General features: G+C 47.3%; 1 protein-coding gene across 1 annotated transcript in view; it reads right to left on the bottom strand.

Annotated features, from left to right (window-relative positions):
• LOC142765391 (uncharacterized) overlaps window positions 1-26,971 on the bottom strand; it is a 69,276-nt gene that overhangs the window by 36,526 nt on the left and 5,779 nt on the right. Inside the window, exons 4-5 of the mRNA XM_075866291.1 lie at window positions 11,419-11,484; window positions 9,668-9,775 (exon numbers count right to left, since the gene is read on the bottom strand). Of these exons, the coding sequence (XP_075722406.1) occupies window positions 9,668-9,775; window positions 11,419-11,484 (174 nt within the window). The remainder of the gene's footprint in view (window positions 1-9,667; window positions 9,776-11,418; window positions 11,485-26,971) is intronic.

Below are 26,971 nucleotides of genomic sequence, written 5' to 3'. Positions count from 1 at the left end.
TAATTGGAGCATCTTTAGAATTGCACTTTCCAAGCGCGTGGAATGTTGTCGTTTAGTGGGAGCACTTAGGTACCTTATACACAGAGCTCATTCGCCATTGCTTACTTATGAGCGAAAATGAAGGCGATGAGCTGAGATCCCACTTTTTTATGATATTCGCTGTCTGTTCTCATAAAATTGTTTCTCTCGAAAAGTTTTTCTGCTCTGTAAATATTTGTAGTGTTCTCTTCTTCGTTTCTAAGCTCATTCTAGACAAAATACTCTTTGCTGTGGTAATTACACAATGACCTATGCATCAGAAAATACGAACAGAACCGCGTGTCAAGTGTAGATGACATACCATTTAATAGCCCAGAAACTGTTACTTCGAGTAGGGACGACAGTATTTGGACTGGTCTCTGCAGCTTAGGCTTTGTAACAACACAACCACTGCAGTTCTCCCACAAGCTTGGTGTAGTTCAGAAGAAACATCGTGCATAACCAGTTAGGGGACGATGGATTTATGGTGGATTGTTTTTGTTTCCATCATACGGTGTCTTTATCGCGTACGTAAATACACCGATCTCATTTCACCTCTATTTTCTTCCTTCATAAATATTTCAAGGAACTTCTCGCACTAATGCTTCTATAATTACATGACCCACAATACGCTTCATGTTTTGGTCATTTAAGCATTTGTTAGGAGTGTGATCACTAGTCACGTGTCAACGGCGTGTGAAATGAGTTAAGAAAATGTTTTGCTGCAAGACGAAAGCAAATATTGTGACAGCAACAAGCAGAAATGTTATGGCCATTGAATCGCGCTTTTAACTCCTACAGTATACAAGCTGGCATGAAATTCCTGCTTAGGAAAACACGACCACTACAGCGAGCGTAGTCTATCATGTTAGATCTTTAGTGATGTGTTATCTAGTGCCACCTCTCTCAGGTGGCAGCAGCGGTCGACAGCACTCGCGTCACAACTAGGGGAAAATTTGAAGGCTTAGTTAGTGGGGAAATATTTTTGTCTGAAAAAAAAGCTAGTTACCAAGAACAACTCCTGGTTCATTATATGACAAACCCCTGTCATGTTTAGTCAAAATTGGAGTATCGCACTACAAAGTGTGCGACTTCCTACGACAGTAAACCACTACACAACAGATGCCCTAGAGACCACACTAACACTCAGGGAAACCATGCTATCTGCACCACGATACTATAAATATATTCGCAGTGGGTATCGCCTATGTAGATCGTGCAGTATTTTTGACAACAAGCTTTTTTTTTCGCAAGATATAATGTTTGTCGCCTATATCTACTTCGGTTCTGGCCAGTTACTGGAAACACCAAATAAAGATGGCGCTGGGCGCACACGTCCCACCTAATCGTTAAACGAGCGCTCCGACGCACATTAACAAAGGCAAAGCCGTCTAGAAATGTCTGCAAAGAGGAATGCACTCAGCAATTTTCAGCTGGGTGTTCAGATTTTTTTCATGCGAAGCGTTTCTTTGCGTTCTGCCAGCGCGTTAGCCGTCTACGTGTCTATATATTTATCCATTAAGCCGCCTACGTCTGGATTCTCTCGCGATAACCTCATGACAAGCGGTGAAACAAAGTTAGCATGGGAAAGCAAGATGCTTTGATGAATACTATTCGCTGGTCATGATATGAATAGTCAAAATGCCGTCACGTACGTCGTGAAATATTTCCGCTAGAAAGAGTTTGCACACTCCCACGGGCAAGTATGCTCGAAAGGTGATGGATGCTTCACATCTACCGAAGGGTGAGAACACAAATGCGTTATTTTAGCGCGTCACCATTAAGAAAAGGTTGATGTCAGCGGTGTTAACTCGACGAATGTAAAGAAAAAAAATGTCAGGTTGCTAGCATGAATCAAACCCCAGCATTTTCCGAGGAAACCATGTATTCTACCACAGAGCTTCGCTAGATCTCGCAATTGTTTTTTGAATAGTCCGTAATGTTCGTGAAGCATGCCGTGCAAACTGAAGGAAACGAGAATGGAGACAGGAAAAAGCGCAGACAACCAAGTGTGTATTGTCGTTTTATTAAACCAATATATAGGGATGCCAGACTGCGCTATCACGGTGCGCACAAAACGAGGATTCTATTAAAGGTGCCACAAACAAAGCCGTGACAAAACACAAAAAGCATAGAAATGCGTTAATCTAAACTATGTATTCACAAGATGTACACTTTTGTTCTATTTCTTAACCTTCCTGTCTTCCTGCTTGTTTTGCTTCAGCTTGCGCAGCAAGTCGAAATTTTAGGTATGAACCAACTAGTCTGCAACGGAGTATTGCTTCAACAAAGGTCTATTTGGAATGACGTGACGGTTTATCAAACTTTGTAAACCTTACATGTGTGCCCCTACTTTACAGCTCCCACATCGTGTTGAGAGAAACTGCAGTTAAGCGCAATGCACTAAAGATGATTAACAGCTTATATAAGTAACTGAGCAAACAGACATTGGTAATAATATTTCAAATTCGCTGCAACTCAACGAAGTGAATCACGGCGATTCGGCAAAACTACAGGCCGTACGGTCCGATTGTCTACATTGATATCGCCGAGCAGTATAAAGGAGGACAGGTGGTCGTATGTACTGACAGACGGACAAACGTACGGCGTGGGTGATCATGTATTTTGTTGTTGTATAGGTAATTAAACATAAAGTCGCTTGTTTGCACCATTATTCTCGTTTCTTTAAATGCGGAGCCTTTCATAGTCACATCTAGTCTCAAACTCATTGTCGGCGGTGCCGTCGACAGCCTCACTGCGCATGCTCGCGTCTCGTGCCAACTGTCGCCCCCCGCCCCCTCTCTTGCCTCGCAAGGCTGGTGCTAATTGCGGAACTGCGGCTGGGCGCATCTGCACGAGTGCACTCAGCTCTTCGAGAACTGACGAAGACGACGATCGTTTGTTTCCGGAAGAAACCCCGTTTTTCTTGTGGTCTTGGACTGTGTCCGTTGCGTTACTTCAACGGTGACGAAGATGGGATACAAGTCCGTTATAGTCTTCTGCTGAAAGCGGACGACCAGGAGGCATGGGATCTCGGCCGCCAGCTTTTGATGATGCAGCAGGATTCTGGGGTACGTACCGCATACGTGTTGAAGCCTTCTATGAGGGACATGAAATAACGGATCCCTGGAAGTGCCGCGCCTTGCTGTACTCATCGCTGAGTGACCGCTTCGTACGGGTATTACAAGGACGTAATCCAAACGCAGCGGTTAATAGGTTAAGCTACGACCAGGTTGTGGAATGTCTGGAAGATCAGTACAACCCGCAAGCTGATAAAATCCAGTTATGCGTTTTTCATGCGGAAGCAAAAGGAAGGCGAGAGGGTGTGAGATTTCATCTCGGAACTCGAGAGGCTACCGAAAGCTGCAACTTCAGAAGTGCGATGGACTGTATGTTCCGAGATCACATCGTTTGCAGTATCCGGGATGACGACGCACGACGTTCTTTATTGACGTGAGGTAAGCTGATCTTGGAAGAGGCTGAAGAGTTTGGCGGGGCTTCCCAGAAGGCGCATGATGACACTCGTGACGTGCAGGAGAATGGTGTGGGTAATGGAAGTGGTACAATGAACGCCCTGGCCACAGAGCAGAAACCTGGAAAACATGCGAGTCCTGGCCACAGAGCAGAAACCTGGAAAACAGTCGCCCACGGTGTGAACGTTGCGACAGGCCGTATGACTTCACGTGCACCGACATCGAACATTAAGTATCGCCAGTGCGCGAGCAAAGGTCACCTGGACAGGGTATGCCAAAAGAGTCGTTCCAGGACGTCACGCGCATATCTCGTGGAGAAAATTGGAAGCGTGGAAGCGAGAGTGAAAAATTTATGATTGCCTTGGTAGCCAACAGTGCTACTGACAGGAACGTCTCGCGGCCTCTTGAGAAGGTTTTGACGTGGGAAGTCCAGAGACTGAGCATGATAATCGGAATTAGCTCGCCCGTGAGTGTGATTCCAATGAGAGTATACGCGAGATGTAGAAGGCGGTGGCCAGCTTTCACAAAAACTGCCCTGTGCCTATCATGCTTTCTTAGACCCCTGCCCGTCACGGGCAAGTTATTCATAGACGTGCTGTCTGGGACCGTAAGCATGACCAGTACATTAATGGTGGTGGGCTGTGAAAGACCACTGCCTTACGGCCAACACACAATAGAGGAATTTTTAAAGGCCGGTGTGTCTATTTTGGATGCCAGATGTGCTGCTTACGTAAGCTTTGTTTATTCAAGAGATTGTGCTGTTGAAAGCACTACTTGATGAATTTTCGTAGCTGCTTGAGAACGAACTGGGCTACTGTGAAGGGCCTCCCTTTAAACTATACATCAAGGAATTCGCTCGGCATCGTTTTGCAAAGCACGAACCATGCCTTATGCAATGCGTTCCCAAGTCTCAGGAGAGATTGATCACCTGGTGGTAGAAGGAGTGCTTTCCCAGATCAGCGCCTCTGAATGGGCAATGCCAGTAGTTCCCGTGGCGAACAAGAACGGTGACGTAAGATTCTGCGGGGACTTCACGTTAACGGCAAATCCGGCGACTTACATTTAACAGTACCGCCTGCCGAAAGTTGACAATATCTTCGCAGTGCTGGCTGGAGGTGAAATCTTTAGTACATTGGATCTACGTGACGCATACAAACAGCTTCCTCGAGACGATGAAGCTAAAAAGATTGCAGTGCTGAACACGCATACGAAACTTTACTGTTACGATCGCCTCACTTTTGGAATCGCTACAGCCCCAGCTCTGTTTTCGAGGCACTTGGAATCAGTCTTTCGTGGCCTGCCAGGAGTGACAGTCTACCTAGGTGAGATCATTGTCACAGAAAAGAAGCACGATATGTCTGTATTGCGACAAGTTTTCCAACGACTGCCGGACAGCGGGCTGAAACGGAATAAAACCGGATGTAGATTCCTAGAAAAGCACATGACATTTCTGGGCCACCACGTCGACGAAAAGGGTCTGCATTCTTTACAAAACAATCTCGCCACCCTACTAGGTGCACCGGCGCTAGTTTCGGTGAGCCAGTTGAAATCTTTTCTTGGCATAATCACGTATTGCTCGATTTCTTGCCCAACCTCTCAACCATGCTAGCACCACTGTATGCATTGCTGACAAACGTAGTTACCTGGAAATGGAGACAAGCGCAAGAATGCGCATTTGGAAAACCGGAAAAGGCTATAAAAAGGGCAAACTCTCTAATTCATTATGAACCTTGTAAACCACTTCAGTTCAATGTGAAGTATCCATGATCGAGAACAATGACAGCAGCAGAGAAAAAACTACTCGCAATTGGGGAACGAAAGGCTTGCTTTAGTTTTCAGTGTGACGTAGTTTCGAGATTATCTTTTCGGCAACCGGTTCACGCTGGTCACTGATCACAAGTCATTGACCAGGCTTTTTCATCGGGACAAACCCATTCCACAAAAGGCAGAGGGCAAGAATTCAACGCTGGGTATTACTTTTGTCAGCGTATCTGTATCAATAGGACTATCGCAAAGGAGGGCTGAATAGTAACGCTAATGCTTTGAGCCGCTTACCTCTTCCTAATCAAGCCCCGCCGCGGTGGTCTAGTAGCTAAGGTACCTGGCTGCTGACCCGCAGGTCGCGGGTTCAAATCCCGCCTGCGGCGGCTGCGTTTCCGATGGAGGCGGAAATGTTGTAGGCCCGTGTGCTCAGATTTGGGTGCACGTTAAAGAACCCCAGGTGGTCGAAATTTCCGGGGCCCTCCACCACGGCGTCTCTCGTAACTATATGGTGGTTTTGGGACGTTAAACCCCACATATCAATCAATCAGTCTTCCTAATCAAGAAAGCGCCGGATAAATAAAACTCTTTGGTAGAACATGGGCTGCACGTGCAAGAAACAAACGAGTTTGCTCTGCGTCCGCAGAAGGTAGCAGAAAACACCGCTGAAAATAGGGCGCTTCGTCAAGTAATGACATGGATTCTGTGGGGCTGACCATGAGAACTGAGTGTGCGACAACCGTGTTTACGACCTCTCTTCACTAGTGGGAGTGAGCAACGGATTAGTTTATTAGGACCACTATTGCATTTTGCCGGCGAGAGCACGTTCTTTTATAGGCGTCTCTCATATTCATATGGTGGTTTTGGGATGTTAAACCCCGCATATCACGTTCTTTCATGTTGGAAGAATTGTACGAAAGCCATCCGGGTGTCACAGTGTCACGGGTGCCTCGCACGCGCGTCGTATTGGTATCCTGCTTTTGACCGCGATATAGAGAGTCTGGTAAAAAATTTTCTGCACTTTGGGCAGTGTCTGCCACTACCTGCTGCTCAGATTCCCTCAAGTTGGCCTGAAACTAACAAGCGCTGGTCTCCGCTTCATGTCGGTTTTGCTGGTCAGATGGAAGTTCCCATGATTCTGCGCTGATGGACGCAGGCACGAAATGAATAGAGCCAGTCACATTCAAAACAGCGACGCTTGATACCACAGTGTAAGTCCTTTGGTCCATTTTTGCTCGTTTTGGCCTGCCTCACACAGTTGTGGCTGATAATGATCCCCAATTCACCGGTGTTGTGACAAAGACATTTTTTATGATAACCTTATCAGCCATGTGACAACTGCCCCTTATTATCCGCAGTCCAACAGGGCAGCAGAGCGCGCAGCGCGTACTGCCAAGGAAGCACTAAAGAAGAACAAAGTGGGGTCAGTAAATGTCCTCTTGCTGAATTCTTGCTTCGTTGCATTGTAAGGCCAATGAAGAACGGCAAATCGTCAGCAGAGCTGTTGCTAGGTGCCCAACCAACAACCAGACTAAGTGCTCATTGCCCAGAGCAAGAGGGCTTGAAGGAGACGGTCGAGGCCATGGCACCACCTTTCCGGTTGTTTCTTCCCGGAACATGAGCTTGGTCACGAGAGTATAGCCTTAGTGGACAGATATGGCTGCAAGGTACTGTGACGGCTGCCAGTGGGAGTCGGCTACTCACCGTTGATACGGAAGAGAGACCAGTGACGACATATCAACCAAATTGAACTACGGGAAGCAGAGCAAGAAGCCTCCATCACTAATTCGAAGGAGAGTGAGAAGGAAATTGGCGCTGTAAGTTCGCTGCCACAACTACCGCAGGGGAACTCTACAAACAGACAAAGGGGCGGGTATAGAACAGCCTGCAAGAGCTTTGGAAGACCTGTTCATACCTAGACGCTCAACTCGTAAAAGAAGAGTTCTGTACAGGTTTCAGAAAGGAAGTGCAGTATCTCACCAGACACTTTAGAGGAAATAAGTGCTGCATTGTCCTATTTGGAGAATGGTTTGGTCTGTCTCCGCTACGTTACTTCAGTTTACAACTTTGTACTTGTTTCTTTAAATGCGGAGTAATTCATAGTTGCACGAAGCCACCCCTACTGCGCTTTCTCACGTCTCGCGCCAACTGTAGCCCCCCTCCCTCCCTTCTCTCGCTTTGAAAGGCCGGCACAGGCTGCGTCTGCTAGTACAAACCGAGTGCTCAGCTGCACAAGCGTTCAGTGGCCCCGTGTGTATAGGTACTGGATCGCACTTTCGGAATTCAGTCATGGGCGTGCTAACTTGGTTTTCACTTGAATTGACGCTTTGCTTGACTCGAGCAGAAGTGATGAAAGTAACAGTACCTTGAACCAGTAGTGGTACGGTCCCTAGAATCCATAGTAGTAGGGCACAACTCGACATAAGCGTCCCACTACTCGTTGAAGCCATCCCTCCTCCTTCATTCAATAAATAAAAATACTATCGACGGAATAACCATTAGGAATTCCCAAACCATACTCAATTACGCAACATTCACACGACATGCCCCCCCCCCCTTCTTCGAAGTATTTACTCGAGTTTTCCGCCTGATAAGATGCAGGCGGATTTTTGTTGTGCAGGTGTTCAGTTTCGATTTCGGTTTTCTGGGGCATGATGGACGCCAACTAGGTCAATACCAGCGAGCTTCGCCCCTAAAAGCTGGCATCGGCAGAGCTCACCCAAAGAACGCATGGAATAAATATTGTCGGGATTGAAACGCAGCACTTCGCGGAGAATAAAGTATTTTACCATAGAGCCACGCCAGTTTTTCAAGTAGATTATAATGTTCGTGAAACGTGAAATGTGGTTCCAGTGCTGCATATCTATTCTTATAAGCAGTATAATCATGTTCCTATTATGCAGCTCTAGCATCGTGTCAATGACCATTGTTGCGAAAGGTTTCTCCCTGATGCTCATTATCTAGCAGTGTCTCGGGCCGCCATCCTCGCGTGCACAAGCGCTATATATAAGCTTATCGCTTCTGGTGTTGCTAATATTCATGTTGCTGTGGCATCGTCAGCAATAGTACACATGCGACTGTACAATAGTACACATGCATATGCCTGTGCATACCACATTTGCACATATATTAATCGTCGTTTAGTAACCTTTCGCTTAATGAAAACATTACTGCACAGCTAACTTGCCTACACCTGCTTTATAACATCGATCCCCTAGGTACGTGTGATATGCTGAATTTGTTTTCTTTTACGTTGTGCGTAAGGTATGGGTTGTGTAATCAGTCCGCAAACATGTACCAGTCACTATGCTGGACAAAAGACAGTTGCGTTCATGAGCGCATTCGTAAACATTCAGCTGAACAAAAGGCACATATGGGACAATGTGGGTGCCGTCACTGAATCTGGCATGATTGCAGTATAATAATAAGATGCTCACAGAAGCATGCGTATTGGAATACTGAAATTTTCAGCATTTTAGCAGGTGTTGAAGCATGCCTCGTTCACATCTCCTCTCCATATGAATTGTCTGTGGGCTGTCTGGGGTGATAAGCCAAGTAATTATTTTCGTGTTTTATTCTTGTAATACTTTGTTTACGTACCACCTCTAGTAGTACGACTCAAGAAATCCTAAAGCAAACACTTTGTCGGGCGCTTCTTTTCATGTGCCGTGTCACTATTTTGTTAAGGGATTCACTTCATTTAGAGTTCGTTTACAAACATATTAAAAGAATTAATTGCTATTTTAAAAGTCAAGTTAGTGCGACCTAGAGTAATTTTATGGCTTTATTGGGCTCCTCGTTATTGTTCACTTAAAAACTGTAGAGAACAAACGTTTGCATCTTATTCTAAGAAGCTTAGCCGATGGGATACACATGCCGTATTACGAACACAAATACCAATTACCATCTTGACAACCATGAAAAATTACGAGAATTGGCTAACCATAAAAAGATAAAGCGCCATTTCGGTAATCAGCATCATGGTTTATCAAAAATAGTCGTTTTGCCCGACAGCGCTTGTGAATTTTCACATTTATCATCTGCAAGAATTTATATGAGCGGTGCAGGAGCAGAGTAGTGGATATATATTAGCGTGAGATAATCAAATGAGCGTTTGTAATCATGCAGTTTCTTGGCTGTTGGAGGGTACAAATAGGCAGTGTGGCGCACCCAACCACGCGACCTACCAGCAAAAAGACCTCGCTTGTTATCCACGCTCTTTTTCGGTCGTTTGGCGAGAAACTTTGTTCGAACAAGTAGTGATGACCAGAAAAAAACCACCTCTTCAATGGTCAAAAATCATTCAAGTGATGCCCTTTTATGGTCGTTGTTTTATATACTTCAGAACGAGGCCGTTGTGCAAACAGTAAGCTACGTTATTAGTTACTCTGCAGTGAAACAAAGCGACTACCTACTATGTCACCCCATTTCAGGACCATTGACAGCGCCACGCTGCCGCAGAAGCACAACACTGCGGCCACGATTGCCCACGCAATGAACAGCCGCAGTGACTCGAGGGGATCCTGCGAAGTGTCCACAACACAAACGTTTGCGTATCGTGTGCGCTTCAAGAAAAACAAAAGTAATATGCGTAGTTTACCAAAAAACATGCCATTATATTGAGACGGCGCGAATGACTAAAGGTCACTTTTTTGAAGGTGGTGAAAGATAATTTCTGAGCCGTCAGCTGTCTGTCTTTCTCCCTACCTTGTTTAGGTTTTAAGAGATGGCCCCAAATAAGCGTATGAACGTGCTGAGGTAGCAAGCAGCAGCCATGAAGGACGGCGTCAGCGAGTCGAAATGCTTGCTCCAGGCACAGGCCACGTCTCGCTAATATTTCATGTCTTCAAGGTTTATCTTCCCTGAATTCGCACCGTATTTAGATTTTTGGAACCGTCACTTGTCTCTCTCCTATGCGCTCAGTATGCAATGTAGATTTGTGGAGTTTAACGTCGCAAAACCACCATATGATTATGAGAGACGCCGTAGTGGAGGGCTCCGGTAATTTTGACCACCTGGGGTTCTTTAACGTGCACCCAAATCTGAGTACACGGGCCTACAACATTTCCGCCTCCACCGGAAATGCAGCCGCCACAGCCGGGATTTGAACCCGCGACCTGCGGGTCAGCAGCCGAGTACCTTAGCCACTAGACCACCGCGGCGGTGCAGTATGCAATGTAGGTAAACCCATTTATGAAAATAAGGCCGAGAAGTATACGAATAAGGAGCATTTCAGAGTCACAACAGCCTCGTGGCATCCCGCTATCATACCTATTGTGCCACAACTGCCTTCGGTGCACGTCATTAAAACGACCGATGCGAATACTCTACTTGTAAATGACGTGGTTTGATTTAACTAAAACATAATATTTAGGTTTCATATTTTACAGCTCTTTATATTTATAGAGATTAGATTATGTTCGAAACAGGGAGAACGCTCTCAGGATCATTTCGACTGCGAAATATGAGCTTCCACGTGGTATTTGCAAAATAATCAAAATTCATAGCACGATATGTGTAGCCCACTCATTCACTAATTAAGAGAGGTGAGACGCATGGATGCCCTCACCAACCTGAAAGCAGAGTCTGCACGTCTACGCCAATAACGTCAATGTCAACTGAGTCAATTTTTATGCCGAATTACATTTGTTGTTAGCTTCCATCTGTGGTAATCTTTCTCCGCCTCGGTGGGACAGTGGCTAAGGTGCTCGGCTGCTGACCCGAAACCTGTAGCTTCGATCTTGGCCGTGGTAGTCGCAGTTTGACGGAGGCGAAGTGGTAGAGACCTGTGTACTGTGCGATGTCAGTGCAAGGTAAAAAACACCAGATAATCTGAATTCCTGGAGCCCCCCCCCCCCCCCCGCAAAGGCCTCTCAGATAATCATAACACGCTTTTGGGGCGTAACACCCCAGATATTATTGGTAACCATTCTACGATATTTTGTATGACAGCTCGCTAGGGAAGTCTTAGTTGTGGCCTGGTTATTCCTGTGTTTTCAAGTGAACTTATGCTTGTAACAAGTACAGCTAATGCGAAAAAGAACGCTGCATAATGCACATACACTCAAGTCAGAAATAGTTCATTTTAGGTTACCACTGATGCCGGTCTCATTATCTAACTACAGAAACTATAGAAACGCGTACACTGAACACGCGCCTCACTTACGTCTACGAATTTCGTGATGCTGTGGCACGTTGGCTTTTCGGCGAGTTCTTCTTTCGGTAGTCGAAACTGCAAGTAGAAATTCGCTGCTAATCGTAAATATATTTGCTCTGCGTGTTTGCAACTATAAAGCAGTGCGCATATTATGCAGAAAAGGCAACGCTACATTTAGGCGTTTATCTGTGAAGGACATTAGATTTGTCATAAATATAGACCACATGCATGCGAATCTTGCATCCTCATTTTTGTTTATTAAACGCTAAGAATTTTCAGCAAACTTTGGTAACTTTGAGAGTATCTATCTATCTAGCCACCTACGACGTTTAGCTCTCCTGGCCGTTTCGCTACCAAACTTGGTGTTGCATAACATGACTATGGAGAACATATTTGACTAGTAATAATAAGAAAATAATGACATCAATGTCATGCATTTTATGATATACATTTCATGGCCCTGCGGTTCTCGCGGTGGTTTTTCGTTCACATGGCATGTTGCAAAACTGGTCTGGTATGACATGATTGCATGGCGAACACAAGCGACAGACCCTAACATAAAATTGGCAGATCCCACGTACAGTAGAAATCGATTATACCCGCAGCAGAAATTAGAAAGGTTGATATGTCATTTTGAAATCAGCACAGCGTAATGAGGTGGAAGTAAATGATGCCGTACATGACTTCTGTGTCATCATCATTATGTTTTTAGGATGTGTCGTTTAGTTTCGTCATCTATTCACGTCACGTGATACCAATTGTATTATATGTGGAGCTAACGAAACGACCACGAGCACGCTATGAACGTGGTATGTTGTCATGTTCTTACATGACACGCGTGTCAGGATTATCATGTTTGCATCGGTCGTGTACTTTCATTATTCATTGACGTCACTTAACTCTGCATTTGGTGTATGTGAGCTAGCGAAACAGCCGCGACCGCATTATGAAGGGTCCTATATACTGCAACGTGGCGTTGACGTGCGCGCACTGGGGGCACAGCGACGCTACGTTGGCAAATCGCGAGCGCTCTATTGTCTGACGCGAGGTGCGATCAGCGCGACCGGCATCCGTCGGCGCGGCCCGATGCCAACCGGGGCGAAATGCGACACGCTGCGTTTTTCACTGATGCGTTACCCAGACAAGACTACTCTCTCTTTTCGTGGCGGACGCGCCAGCCGCGTTGGTGCCCGGTGCGCTCTGCGACGCGCCTTGCAACGCGCCTCGCAACGCAGCGAACTGGGCAGGGGCCCGATTCGCGGAGATGACCACCATCAATTCTGACTAACCAGATCAACTGGACTGCATGGATGCTGACGACTGCAAACCCACGGACAATGTCGGGCCCAGCGACTCTACCCCCGGTCCGACCGGGGTAGCCGAAGCATCCAACAATACATACCTGCGGCCATTCGTGCCTCACACTCCATTGTTTCGGGTGATCGACGCTCGCCGAAAGAAGGTAGTTGCCGAGAAGGCCTCCGCGACGCCACCAGCCACATTCCACCAACGCGAGCACCGACATGACACCGGCCGGCGCCGCCTGTCACGCCTTCCCGTAGAAGACCACAAGGTGATATTTCGTATAAAAGGAGGCATATCTCTACAACAAGAAGTGATTTAACCCTTGCGCGCTGCTACGCAAACCGCGCTCCGAGCCCCCTTGCCCATGAGTGCGTGGATACGAGTACGCAAGGAGCAGAACATCGCCCTAGTCAGCACCTCAGACCCGGACATGGCGGTACAGCTGTGCCATGTGCAGACGCTCAAGCTCGGCAGCAGATCGTATGAAGTCTCCGCTTACGTGGCTTCCCCAGATAATTCCTGCAAGGGAGTAATCACAGGAACCCTCCCTATACCCACAGAGGACGCCCTCATGAACGACACCGTCACTTATCACCCAAAGTATCAATATTGTTACGTACAATCCAAATGGTGTACGAATAACTGTTTATTGGGGCGAACTTGTGCCCGAAAAGTAGCGGCGTCTGTAACAGGCGATCAGCAAAAAGGGATCAATTTCCGAGAGAAAAACCCTCGAGCGGTGGTCCACTTCTTTTTCATCAAAATCCCGTGCTGAGGAAGCGCGCGCCGTCACGGCCTTTTCTTGTTTGATCATCAAGCCGCTGATCTCTTGGGGGGGCGCACGAACTAGCGCGCGTAGTTTGAATACTGCGTTCACCTTGCGCCATTATCCCTCCTCCGAAAACGCATCGTCCCGATGCGTAAAAGCAGTGTTGCTGAGATGGTCTGAATGCGTGATTTCCAATGGAGAAATAGGTATTCCTCATAATCGGGTGTGTATAATTCGATGTTCATTGCCTGTCATAGTATGGCTTTATTCGGACTACATGCACGATTTCTGTGCTCCTTCGGCATCTTGATGAGCTCACTTGTCCTTCCGGTGACACCTCGTAGTTCAAGGAGCTGACGCGACGAAGCACTCGGTAAGGGCCGAAATAGCGGCGCATGAGCTTTTCGGAAAGGCCAGGCGTCCGCACAGGAGTCCAAATCCAAACTAGGTCGCCTGGTGCGTAGTCGACTCCTCTCCGACGAAGGTTGTAACGGTTTGCATCCACGCGTTGTTGTTGTTCTATGCGATGTCGCGCCAACTGCCGTGCTTCTTCGGCTCGCTGAATGAATTCGCTGATGTCAGGCTTGTGCTCTGTATTGTCGCCTACAGGCAGCCTTGCATCTAATGGTGTGGTAACTACTCGACCATAGACTAGCTGGAATGGCGTCACTTTAGTAGTCTCCTGCAAAGCAGTATTGTAAGCGAAAGTGGCGTACGGCAGTATCTTGTCCCACGCACAGTGCTCCAAGTCAACGTAAATTGACAACATATCGGTTAGAGTTCTGTTGAGTCGCTCGGTTAGCCCATTAGTTTGGGGGTGGTAAGCCGTTGTTTTCCTATGACTTGTGTGGGTAAGTTTCATAATGGACTGCGTCAGATTAGCTGTGAATGCAGTTCCTCGATCCGTGATAACCACCTTTGGGGCACCATGCCGTAGTACAATGTTAGTGACAAAAAATTCAGCTACTTCTATAGCCGTGCCCCTGGTGAGAGAGGCTGTCTCGGCATACCGGGTTAAGTAGTCTGTCGCCTGTGTCTACTAAAGCATTCGTTTCGTAGCCGTTTATAATTACCGACAAATCAGAAGCGACGTTACCATTTCCGCACGTAGTCTCGTGTCCGTCATCACATTTTGAAATCGGCACTGGAGGTTGTTTTCTTGCGTCGGCAGCGGCCTTACCTCCCCAGGTCGCCGATTCTAGTTTTCCCGAAGCGGACTTTGGGGAAGTCGCCTCGGAGAGTTTGAAGATGGGCGCGGACTTGGTGACCGATACCTCAGTGGCGCTGTCGACCGAGACTGATGCTGCTGCGAGGAGTGAGCCCCTTGACGCGTTGACAAGTACTCCTCGATTTCAAAAGGTCGCTCCCCATTCCGTGGACAGGCAGCGTTTACGGGAAAACCCTGAAGTCCAGCTCGGCGATATGCACACATCCGGTAAAGATTGCCAGCTTCGCCGCAGTGATAACAAAGCGCAATTCGATCAGGAGTGCGCCATATATCAGCTTTTCGGATCCTAGTCTCGGCTTGGGACGGCGTAAATCGAGGTTTCGGCAGATGCGTGCTTGCTGTGGCGAAATAAGGTCCAGGGGCGGCGAAAGGAGGTCCAAGGGCGACGAAATGAGGTACAGGGGTGTTTCTCAGTACCTCGGCGTACGAGACTGCGGGCTGCATCGGAACTGACGCTTGAACAGGCTGGGCTTGTGGCTGCTGCTCACGGACTGCCTGTCTCACCTCCTCCCGAACAACTTCCCCTAAAGACGAAACCGTTGAGGGGTTGCCGTTTAGCTTCTGGAGCTCTTCTCGAACCACAGATCGAATGAGCTCTCGTAATACGTCGATGCCATTCCCGAAGACTGCTGACACCGCGTCTACGGATGCGACGTTAACATCTCGATTGTAGTGCCTCGCTCGCTGTTGCAGAGTCTTTTCAACCGCTGTCGCCTCGGTGCGAAATTCAGCGACGTTCCGCGGGGGACATCGGAGCAAGCCGGCCAAAACCTCCTGCTTCACCCCACGCATCAGGTGCTGAAGTTTCTTGTCCTCGCTCATATTTTGATCAGACCGGCGGAATAACCGGCACAGGTCTTCCACATGCATTGCGACGCTTTCATTGTTGCGCTGGTTTCTTGCCTGCAAGGCAGCTTCAGCTCTTTCCTTGCGGTCTGTACTCGGGTATGTGGTCAGTAGCTCCCTTCGGGAATCATCCCACGATCGAATGGTACCTTCATGGTTTTCAAACCACGTTCGTGCGCTGTCCTGCAATGCGAAATAAACTCGGCGGAGCTTCCGTTCTTCGGGCCATCCGTTGCAGTTGGCGACGCGCTCAAAACCCTCCAACCAATCCTCGGCGTCTTCATGAGGATCGCCATGAAAAGGGTCCGGCGTCCGTGGCTCATCGACAACGACGTGCGTGGCAGCGACTGGAGACGAAACGGCGTGTGCGGCAGCGGTTGGAGACGACATTTCGGTACTCTCACCGGAGACAGCTGGAGACACTCTGGGCTCTAGTGGCAGGGAAAATTCCGGCGGCTCACCACGTAGACGACGGCTGGAGCGCTGATGAACTGGCGTGAGCTCAGTTGGTTCGACTGCTCGTGGTTCCGGGCTGCTTCCTCGAAGTCCAACTGGGTTTGGGATCATTACCCAGCACTTCCACCAGAATTGTTACGTACAATCCAAATGGTGTACGAATAACTGTTTATTGGGGCGAACTTGTGCCCGAAAAGTAGCGGCGTCTGTAACAGGCGATAAGCAAAAAGGGATCAATCTCCGAGAGAAAAACCCTCGAGCGGTGGTCCACTTCTTTTTCATCAAAATCCCGTGCTGAGGAAGCGCGCGCCGTCACGGCCTTTTCTTGTTTGATCATCAAGCCGCTGATCTCTTGGGGGGGGCGCACGAACTAGCGCGCGTAGTTTGAATACTGCGTTCGCCTTGCGTCAATATTATCCAAGCGCGACCATTCGGGACGAATGGAACATGCCTCTACACCTTCGAGGGAAAGCGTGTTCCCCGATACGTTTACTTCCAAGGCGTGGAATTTCGATGCAGACCTTTCCGACCAGTCACCCAAGTGTGCCACTGCTGCCTAAGAACTGGCCACCGACACGACATCTGCCCATATCCACAGGAACACCGGTGTGGAAATTGTGGCATTCTAAACCCAAGGGAACACCACGATGGTTGCGCCCCGCGGTGTTTAACCTGTGGTTCCGACGAACACCCCACCATCGACCTGGGTTGCCCATCCCGACAAAGGAGACCTGGGCCCCGTCTTTTTAGAGACGAACGCCCGCTCCTAGAAAAGCTCAATGATCCTCCACTGAAACAACTTTCTGAACAGTTGCCACCAAACAAACAACCTCGCAGCGGTCCTCAGCACGCCAGCAGCGAAGGCCATGGTAGGAGTGCTCGATCCAAGCGCTCAAAAAACCCAAAGCATGGAAAGCAGACCTATTCAACCCGGAGCACCTCCAGCAATCCAGGCATCTGCGCATTCATCCAGGAACTACCCACCGCCTCCTTCCCAGTGCACTGCGAAAAGCTACAATACGTGCCCAGCACTCCCGCAACGAGAGCCCACCCATGCACCTGGCTTGGAGGCCAGGGCAGCGGCCTCGAGTTCATCTGACTTGGCTGCAGGAAGTCACCTACATCAAGCCCTACAGTCGCAGCTACAACGACGGGAGGACCCCCTGGCCGTCACTGGTAAGTCTCCCGTTGAGCGGGCCTCCCAACATACTTCGCGATCAACACCACCCCATTCACCAGCCCTCGTTCAACAGACGTGTGCCCAGTATTTCCAAACCCCAGAATTCACTCAAACCCTCACACAAGTAGTTCTGAAGTTCGTAAGTGATAGCCTCGAGGCTGTTAAAACACAACTGATTACCGAACAAGAACAGGCCCTCCAGAGAATAGAGACTACGTTTAGTCACCGCATGAAAAAAGTTGAGGCTGCAATTAATCACCTGTACGTTATGGAAGCTCAATCATCACCAACCCGTAAGCATAAACAACGCAACTCTGCCGCCGCTTCCTCTCAGCCCATGGCGCAGGCGAACAGCCCACAATCGGGAGTTTCCACTCCCACAATGACCCAACATGGCAAATTCTAGTAATCGACAAAATCCCGGAAGGGAAGGCTTGCCTTCTCCATCCGGAAATCAAAATTCATCTGATATCAACATATGGCAGTGGAACTGTAGAAGCATCAGAAAAAAAACACTCTGAATTGGCCGCTTACATTCAACACTCCGCTGAACCACCTCATATAGTGGCTCTGCCGGAGACGGGGTCTGTCCCTTTCTCTCTGCAAGGATATCAGGTGGCATCGGTAACATCGCGCACCGCTATTCTTATTCATAAAACCCTTTCAATAATAGATCAGACCCCTACCAGAAGCTCATCAGAGAATGGAACCGAGTACATTGCTATTGAGGTAATCCCATCGAACCACACATTGGGTAAAGGACTCTTGGTAATCAACATATATAGCACTTCTAAAGATAAGGGCACTGGCATACCCGAAATTCTTGCTCAAACGCGGTCCACACATCGCATTATAGTGGGTGACTTGAATGCACGCCATACCGCATGGGGTTACATAAGTAACTCACCGAAAGGTAACCTTGTACATAGCGCCATGATGCACCACGCACTTACCTTAATTACTGATCCTACTGTGCCAACGCGAGTAGGCACTAGCACCACCAGGGATACCACGCCTGACCTCACGATGGTTAGTGCACATGTAATAGTAAAAACATATGAGGTTCTGCCGGATACATTAGGTAGCGACCACCGTGTGATTCGAACTGTCATAACGCCAAATTCTAAAATTTTCCGACCTAAAATGCAGACCCTCGTTGACTGGAACAAACTCCGCACATATATCGCCACGGAGGATACCACTCTGCAATCTATAGAGTCCTGCACTCAAAGGATACAAGATGCCGTTGTTAGGTCCGATAAAAAGATTAAGAACACGCCAAATGTGCCTCAAGTTGACCCCCACCTCCTCCATCTCTGGGAGGCCCAGCGAAGCCTTTGTAAACGATGGAAGCGTCAGAGGCTTAACCGCAAACTTCGCCCACGTTTCGCTGCAGTCACAGAGGAAGCCGCACAGTATGCCACCCAGTTAGCGAAAGCCAATTGGGAAAACTTTTGTGGGACACTGAAAGAAACACTTGGCACAAAACGTACATGGAACATCCTAAAGGCCTTTCTAGATCCCACGTCGACCAAAAACCACATTCACACCGCTACCCAACGGCTCATTTACCTAGAAGAGCAAAAAGGCACAGACATTATGACACACATAAAAAACCTTTACATTCCGCCGCCCTGAGCGGCGGATCTGAATGAACTCCCTTTAACACCCCCTGATCCGGACGAAAACTTGGATGCAGATATCACGCTTGCAGAGGTAAAACATGCCTTGCTTGTATTACCCGGGACACTGCACCAGGGCCGGATTGTATAACATATAAAATTCTCCGAAACTTAGATGACATGTCTCTACAGGAGCTCACGGATCTCTTTAACGAACACTGGAGCAAGGGCACACTGCCCTGTGTTTGGAAACATGCACAGATTAATCTGATTCCGAAATCAGGCAAATCACTACTTCTCGTAAATTTACGACCCATCTCGCTCACGAGCTGTGTAGGTAAACTTTTTGAGCGTGTTGTTCTCCGTCGACTACAGCCACATTTAGAAGCTAGCAATTTCTTTCCCAATACCCAGTTTGGCTTTCGCCCCAATCTACCGGAGCAGGATGTCCTCCTGCAGGTTAAAGAGACTCTATTTCTGCCCAAGCGGCAGACAGCCCAAACCAGAGCCATTCTTGCATTAGACATACAAAAGGCTTTCGACAATGTAGGTCACGAACACATTCTGAGGACATTGGCCACAACTGGCTGCGGTCGTAGGACCAGGATTTATGTCAAAGCTTTTTTGGAAAACTACACCGTCAAGGTTAGATTAGGTACACTTACATCCGCCACTTTTTCTCTCCAAAACAGGGGTACACCTCAGGGAGCTGTCCTATCGCCACTCTTATTCAATGTAGCCTAGGCCTCATTGGCCAAAAAGCTTGCTGGTATTCCTAAATTACAGCATGCATTTTACGCCAATGATATGACTCTGTGGGTGTACTATGGCTCTATTGGGGAGGCACAAGACGTTCTACAAACTGCCATCAAAGTCATCGAGCGGTATATTAGTAGAATGGGCCTCCACTGTTCGCCAGAAAAGTCGGAGTTACTTATAATTAAACCCCGCATGAACGACCCAGGCATTGACCTGCATGTGCATGGTCAACCTGTACTAAGAGTACATAAAATCAGGGTATTGGGTCTACACATACAATCAAACTTAGACGCAAACTACACCTTGAACATTCTTGATAAGCAGAAAAAGCAAATTTCAGTACTGATCCACCGAATTGCGTCGCACAATCATGGTCTATCTGAAAAGGACACCGTGCAAATTGTTGAGGCTTTGGTGGTTAGTCGCCTCGCTTATCATCTTCCGTATCACCATCTCTCTCAAAAGCAAATGGAACGGGCTAACAGTCTAATCAGGCGGGCCGTTAAAACTGCATTGAGGTTGCCGATGCGCACCAAAACTACTCTCCTCCTAGAGACAGGTCTGCATAATACAGTGCGAGAAATAGTAGAAGCACAGAGAAGCAATCAGCTCCTGCGCCTTTCTCGGACACCTACTGGGCAAAACCTGCTCCGAACCCTGGGGCTTGAATCAAGTGACATGATGCAATACGAAGAAGCATGATCGCCCATTGGAATAAGGGTTGCGGCACACATGCAACTCAAACCATTGCCGCGCAACATGAATCCACAATGCCATCCAGGCCGACGCAAGGCACGCGCTGATTATTACATACGAAGGTACAAAAATTGTGAAGACGTCCTCCATGTCGACGCTGCGGTAGGCCCACTTGAAGGAACGGCCATGGCTGCTGCCATGACAGAAGACGGGCGCATTAGCATTTCCGCGTCCGTTGAAACGCCCGCCCCGACGTGGCTGAGGGGGTTGGACTAGCCCTAGCTGGAGTGCATGCGGCCACAGATTCTACCATTACAGAAATTTGCACTGATTCCCAGAGCGCTTATCGATACTTCCGTCAAGGCATAGCACCAGAGACAGTCTCATGCATACTGAGCAACATTCCTTCACTTCTCCATGCGGTGACTATCACGTGGGTGCCTGGCCATGAGTGTATCCCCGGGAATGAGCGCGTTCATGCACATGTCCGAGGTCTTTCCATTCGGAACCTGGGGGATCACTCACCCAAGCCCGTGAGAAAACCACAAGAGGGAATCCGCACCTACCATGAGATTACGAGGTATTACCGGAACGGCAGACGACATTTCCCTGCCCCGCACTTCTCCCTCACCCCTAATCAGAGTTCAGTTTGGCGCCAGCTACAGACGAAATCATTGATTTCTCCCTATTTGGCACACCTATTTTACCCCACTCTTCACCAACCACATTGCACCACCTGCGGGGAACCCCGGGCTGATCTTTTCCATTGCTTGTGGAACTGCCGAAAGCCCTTGGCAGTAGACCCTATCCTTAACCCTTCCCTTTCCTAGTGGGAGGCCGCTCTTCGGGTCACTAGTTTGGACGACCAGTTGTGGCTGGCGCACCGGGCCTGCCTAGAGATGTCGGCCAGGGGGCTCCCGGACGTCTAGGGGCCCAACCACATATACTTAAATTTTTTTTTCAAATAAAGTTGTATCCTGATCCTTCTCTCTTTTCGTGATGGAGCGACGCCGGACGCGCTGAAACGCGCATGCGTCAAAGCAACGCAGTGCGGCGCGCGCCTGCGAGGATATGGCAGGCGGCGCTTGGCATCGCAACGCCGGCGTCACATGTAGAAATGAACGCCGGCGAGCACGCGCACTGTGTCACGTCAAAATGTATTGGCGCCTTGACTAGGGCAAGTAGTCATGTTCTCACATGGAACCTATTTCATGATTATCATGTTTGCACCAGTCACATATTTTTGCCATCCATTGACGTCACATAATACCAAATTTGGCATACAGGAAGCTAGCGAATCGGCCGTGAGCGCATAATGACTGTGGATTGTAGTCATGTTGTTGTATGACACGCATGTCGTAATTACCATGTTTGTATGTGTCATTTACCTATGTCGTCCGTTCGCGTCGAGTAATACCAAGTTTCGTACATGTGAAGGTAGCGAAACGGCTGCGAGTGCATCATGAGCATAGCATGTAGTCATGTTGTTGCATGACGCGCCTTTCATGCTTATCATGCTCGCATCATTATCATACCTTCGTCATCCCTTCATGTACCATAGTACCTAATTTGGTATAAGTGAAGCTAGCGAAACGGCCGCCAGCGTATCATTAGCATGGCATGTAGTCATGTCACTACATGACACGCATCTCGTTATTATCATGTTTGCAACAGCCACATACCTTCGTCATCCATTCACGTACCGTAATACCCAGTTTGGTATATGTGACGCCAGCAAAACAGCCGGGAGCGCATCATGAGCGTGCCATGTTGTCATGTTGTTACATGACACGCATGCCAAGATTTTCATGTTAGAGTCTGTCGCTTGAGTTCACCATGCAATCATGTCTTACCATACCATTTATGCAACATGCCATGCGAACGAAACCACCGCTAGAGCTCCAGGACCATGAAATATATATCATGTCATTCATTTTGACGTGACATGGTGAGCGTGCTCGCCGGCGTTCACTTCATTGCGTCACGCCGGCGTTGTCACGCCAGGCACCGGTACTGCCATATACTGGCAGACGCTTGTTGCGCTGCGTTGCTTTGACGCATGCCCGTTTCAGCACGTCCGGCGGCCTTCCTTCACGAAAAGAGGGAGACGCAGTGTTACCTGGGTAACGCATAGGCACGAAATGCAGCATGTCGCATTTCGCGCCACTTGCCATCTGGCCATGCCGACGGACGCTGGTCGCGCCGGTCACGCCTGGCGTCAGACTATAGAGTGCTCGCGTTTTGCTAATGTAGCGTCACTGTGCCTAGCGTGCACGGGCGTCAACGCTACATAGAGGTATAATGGGGCCTTCATGATGCGCTCACGGCCGTTTTGCTAGCTCCACGTATACCAAATTTGGTGTTACGTGACGTCGATGGATGGCGAAGTATATGGCTGGTCATGTAAGAACATTACAACATACCACGCTCGTATCGTGCTCGCGAGCGTTTCACTAGCTCCACATATACTAAATTAGATATCACGTGACGTCAATAGATTACGAAGGTAAACTACACATCCAAATATGATAATCATGACATGGAAGTCATGCACAGCATCATTTACCTCCACCTCGTAACGTTGTGCTGATTTTAAAGCGACTTATCAGACTTTCCCATTCGTGCTTCGCCTAAAATCGGCTCCCACTGTACGTGGGATCAGCCATCCTTTTGTTTTTTATTTTATTTATTTTGTTTTATGGCGGTATATATAGGGATCTTAAATAAAAAAGATTTGTCAAAAGGGGGTTTCCGTCAATGTGTAATTAGTCGGCCTCTTAATATTATGCGCAATGCGATGTTTTTGTCATAATCTACAATTACTTCACTTTGTTGCTAAAACTTATTCGAAGTTTTAAAGAAGCCCTGCAACTCTTTTTCAAGTAGCAATAGAATGGAGTCACTAAAAAAGCTTATTACCTTATGATTTCACTGCTGCAAAAATGTTTAGAACGCATTCTCTACGTGCAGCGTTACGAAAACTTGTCACACGCTGCTATCATGTCTTTTCTCCTCTCCTCCCGACGAAAGCGCTGGAAGGTAAGCAGAAAGAGAAGGCATGGGGCAAGAAAGTAATCTTAACACACAGCTTGGCACCTTTAGCATCTCTTTTTCCCCTTCTTCAAAGCCACGGCTTGTGCACACACGCGTGCAGAAGTCATGGCTTTTCGGCGAATTTCGGCGACTTTGAGCGTATCTATCTATCTATCTATCTATCTATCTATCTATCTATCTATCTATCTATCTATCTATCTATCTATCTATCTATCTATCTATCTATCTCTCTATCTATCTATTTATCTATCTATCTATCTATCTATCTATTTATCTATCTGCCAATGACTTTAAGCTCTCCTGGCCGTTTCGATAATGGTATTGATACCAAACTTGGTATGGCATGAATACATGAAGAAAGTACCATGAATGCATGAAGAACATATTTGATTATTCATAACATCAAAATCATTACATATACGTCATAAACGTCATGATTTACATTTCATGGTCCTGCAGCTCTTGCGGTGGTTTTGTTCACATGGCATGTTGCAAAACTGGTAAATTGTGACATGACTGCATGCGAACATAACTGAAAGACCCTAACATGGAAAGCACGACATGCGCCATGAAAGCCATGACAACAAGCCACTCTCATGATGCGCTCGTGGTCGTTCCGCTAGCTTCAGATATACCAAACTTTGTATTAGGTGACGCGAACAGTTAACTAAAGTAAATGACACGTTCAAAAATGATAAACATGAGACTCGTGTCATGTAAAACATGACCACATGCTACGCTCATAGCGGGCTCGCGGCCGTTTCGATAGCTACACATATACTAAATTTGGTATCACGTGTCGTGAATAGACGACGAAGCTAAAAGACACTTCAAAACATAATAATCATGACATGTGGGTCATGTGACTACATGCTAAGCTTAGAGCGCGCTGGTGGCCATTTTATAACTTTATCTATATTGACACTGGTAATACGTGACGTGAATAGAGGACGAAGGTAAATGACACGTCTAAACAGGACAATCATGGCATGGAAATCATGTAAAACATGACTACATGCTACGCTCATAGCGTTTTCGCAGCCATTTTGCTAGCTATGCATATATAAAACTTGGTATCACGTAACCTCAATGAACGACAAACTCAAATGCAAGACCCAAACGTGACAATCATGATATGGAAGTCATGGAGAGCTTTATTTGCCACCGCTTCGCAACGTTGTGCTGATTTCAAAGTAATATGTCGTGCTTCCTTGTTCAAGCTTCGACTATAATTAGTTCCCATGGTACATGGGATCTGCCATTTTTCAGCTAATGGCGTCCTATTTTGAGATAATAAAAAGCAATTTCGAGCTGACTTTTAGAAATTGATGTTCCAGGCCAGGTGCTGGCGGAATTGCACTTGGCTTCCATGTTGTGAGGAGCCTCGACTATCGATCTGCAGCATTTTCTGACCATGCTCCAGCGTTTGCGTCCATAATTAGGGTTTTGAGATGGCGTTGTTAATACCGATGTTTTCCCGCCGTCATATCAACTAATTTGCCGTGAACGCCCTACTATAGAGGCGGCGGTCTGGCTGCTTGCTTGTATAAAATGCGGAATGGGGGCGCCATTCGTACGTCAAATAGGTAAGCCCAAACATGCTACTGTAAATGTTTCCAGCTAAGGGCGCGCGTTTTTGTTGTCTGCAGTTTATCAACCTCCCGACGCAACATCTCGTCTTCTGAATCATCTATGCAACCAATTACGGTCATTTGCATGTGACGAAGTAATCATTGCAAGAGGCTTTATTTTACCTTCTATTGACTGGCACTATCCCTTTTGAAATACTGGTTGATGTATGGATGTTGGACCTTTACTTGATAATATGTTAAACCAGAATGTGCTACAAGTAGTGACTCCGCCTACGTTAGTTTGCGATGCATCCTTTTCAATTATCGATCTTGTTTTTGTTGCCAGGTCTATTGAAAACTTTTTAGTCTCTGTGAATCCCGAATTTCTGATCAATCTGTGGTTTTGTAATCACTTAGCACTGAAAAACTGTGTACTGCTCCCTATAATATTGCTTTCACGAAATAATTTTCTTACGATAGAGTTGAGAGCGTTTTGAATTATCTAGAAGTAATGTTTAACAACTTTCAAGGGTCAGATGCTAATCTTTTTGTTCAATTTAGAGAAATCTGTACTCATTATCTGGATAACTTCATATCTACCAAGTAAGTACCGAATAACTGCATAATCAGGAATGTCTTGCACCTAAAAATAAAGCTTAAGCGCCTTAGAACAGGAAGACCATCCACAGACAATATTACTACAGCTCATATTCTCTTTAGTGAAACATTGAAACGTTGCAAATCGCAGTGTTTTCAACATAGTTTAAAAATTGCTGTACAAATGCGCTACAGGATTTTGGGATTTCTTGAACCTAAAAAAATGTGTTACCAAGACTAAAACCATTAGTATTCGTATTGATAACACGGAGACTATTGCGAAACATTCTAATGTGTATAATGTGTCACCAATATTAAAACCAATAGTATTTGTATTGTTAACACAGAGGATATTTCGAAACATTCTGATGGGTATTTTGACAGTGTATTTTACATTTCACGTAAGCGGATAGTCTTAACCATGTATCTAGCGCAGATTACGAAGATATTGTATTGCTCTAAAGTTTGTTGCTATGCTCTGTAGTGTAGGCGTATCCCGAAGAATTACGGCCACTAGCACAAGTCTGGTCTTAGCAAGTCGCAGGGCACGCGTGAACCGTCGCCACATGGTACTGGTCAAAGTCGCAGCACTCTTATTCCTTACGGCAAAGCCAAAAACGCAGTACAGAGCCCGTTGAAACAAGGGCAGCGGGAAGGCAAATAAGTTTATCCACAATCTGGGCGAGAAATACTACGCAGGGTGCTCTGAGCACGCCTCCGTGGGCAAAAGTAACGGTGACCCCGGGACAAAGGCCCCGGTCACTGGAGCGAGGGCGTAACTCCGCTCGCATTGGCTTACCAGAGATACGGGTCGGCGTAGTTTGACCGCGCACAAGGACACCGCACTGCCCTTTGGCCCAGTTTTTGAAATGGCTAACAGAAGGTGCACGTTCGCCACCACCGCCAGGTGCCGGAGGCGATGTCCGACGAGCCCCAAACAACAGAAGGCGACAAACGGAAAAGAAATGCGTGCTCACCCAACCTAAGTCGTCCTGCGGAGATCTCTCTCCCAATGAGCGTGCGTAAAACTTCCCGCGAGAATTCGCGCGCGTCGCCACAGTGGCCATCCTCTATACCGGACAAGACGGGTTAACCATCACTCCTCGTTCCCCCAGCACGACAGACCACGTGAAAGGGGAGAGTCATGTCAGGACATGAGAATGGCAGAAGTAGACGGCAAAGCCCGCACGATGGCAACGGGCTATACTCAATTTTCACATCTTCCTAACCTAAAGACAAAAGCATCACCTGACCCTGATGACCTTCCAATTGCATTCTTTGGCAATATTGTGAAGCACTCGCTCTTTTCTCCCGTATATTTTTGTGCTCGTTTATCATCATCAGATCTGCCAATTCACTGACAAATGGCATGCGTGGTGCCCGTACACAAAAGATGAGAACTGCACTGATTAAGAACTATCAGCCAATCTCCGTAACTTGCTCATGCTGTACGATGCTAGAACATATTGTTGCTGATTA

Source organism: Rhipicephalus microplus, chromosome 1 (genome assembly GCF_043290135.1).
Source record: "Rhipicephalus microplus isolate Deutch F79 chromosome 1, USDA_Rmic, whole genome shotgun sequence".
Lineage (NCBI taxonomy): Eukaryota > Metazoa > Arthropoda > Arachnida > Ixodida > Ixodidae > Rhipicephalus > Rhipicephalus microplus.
Note: the sequence above shows the minus strand (reverse complement) of the source record. Positions and strands in the feature narration are given on the sequence as shown.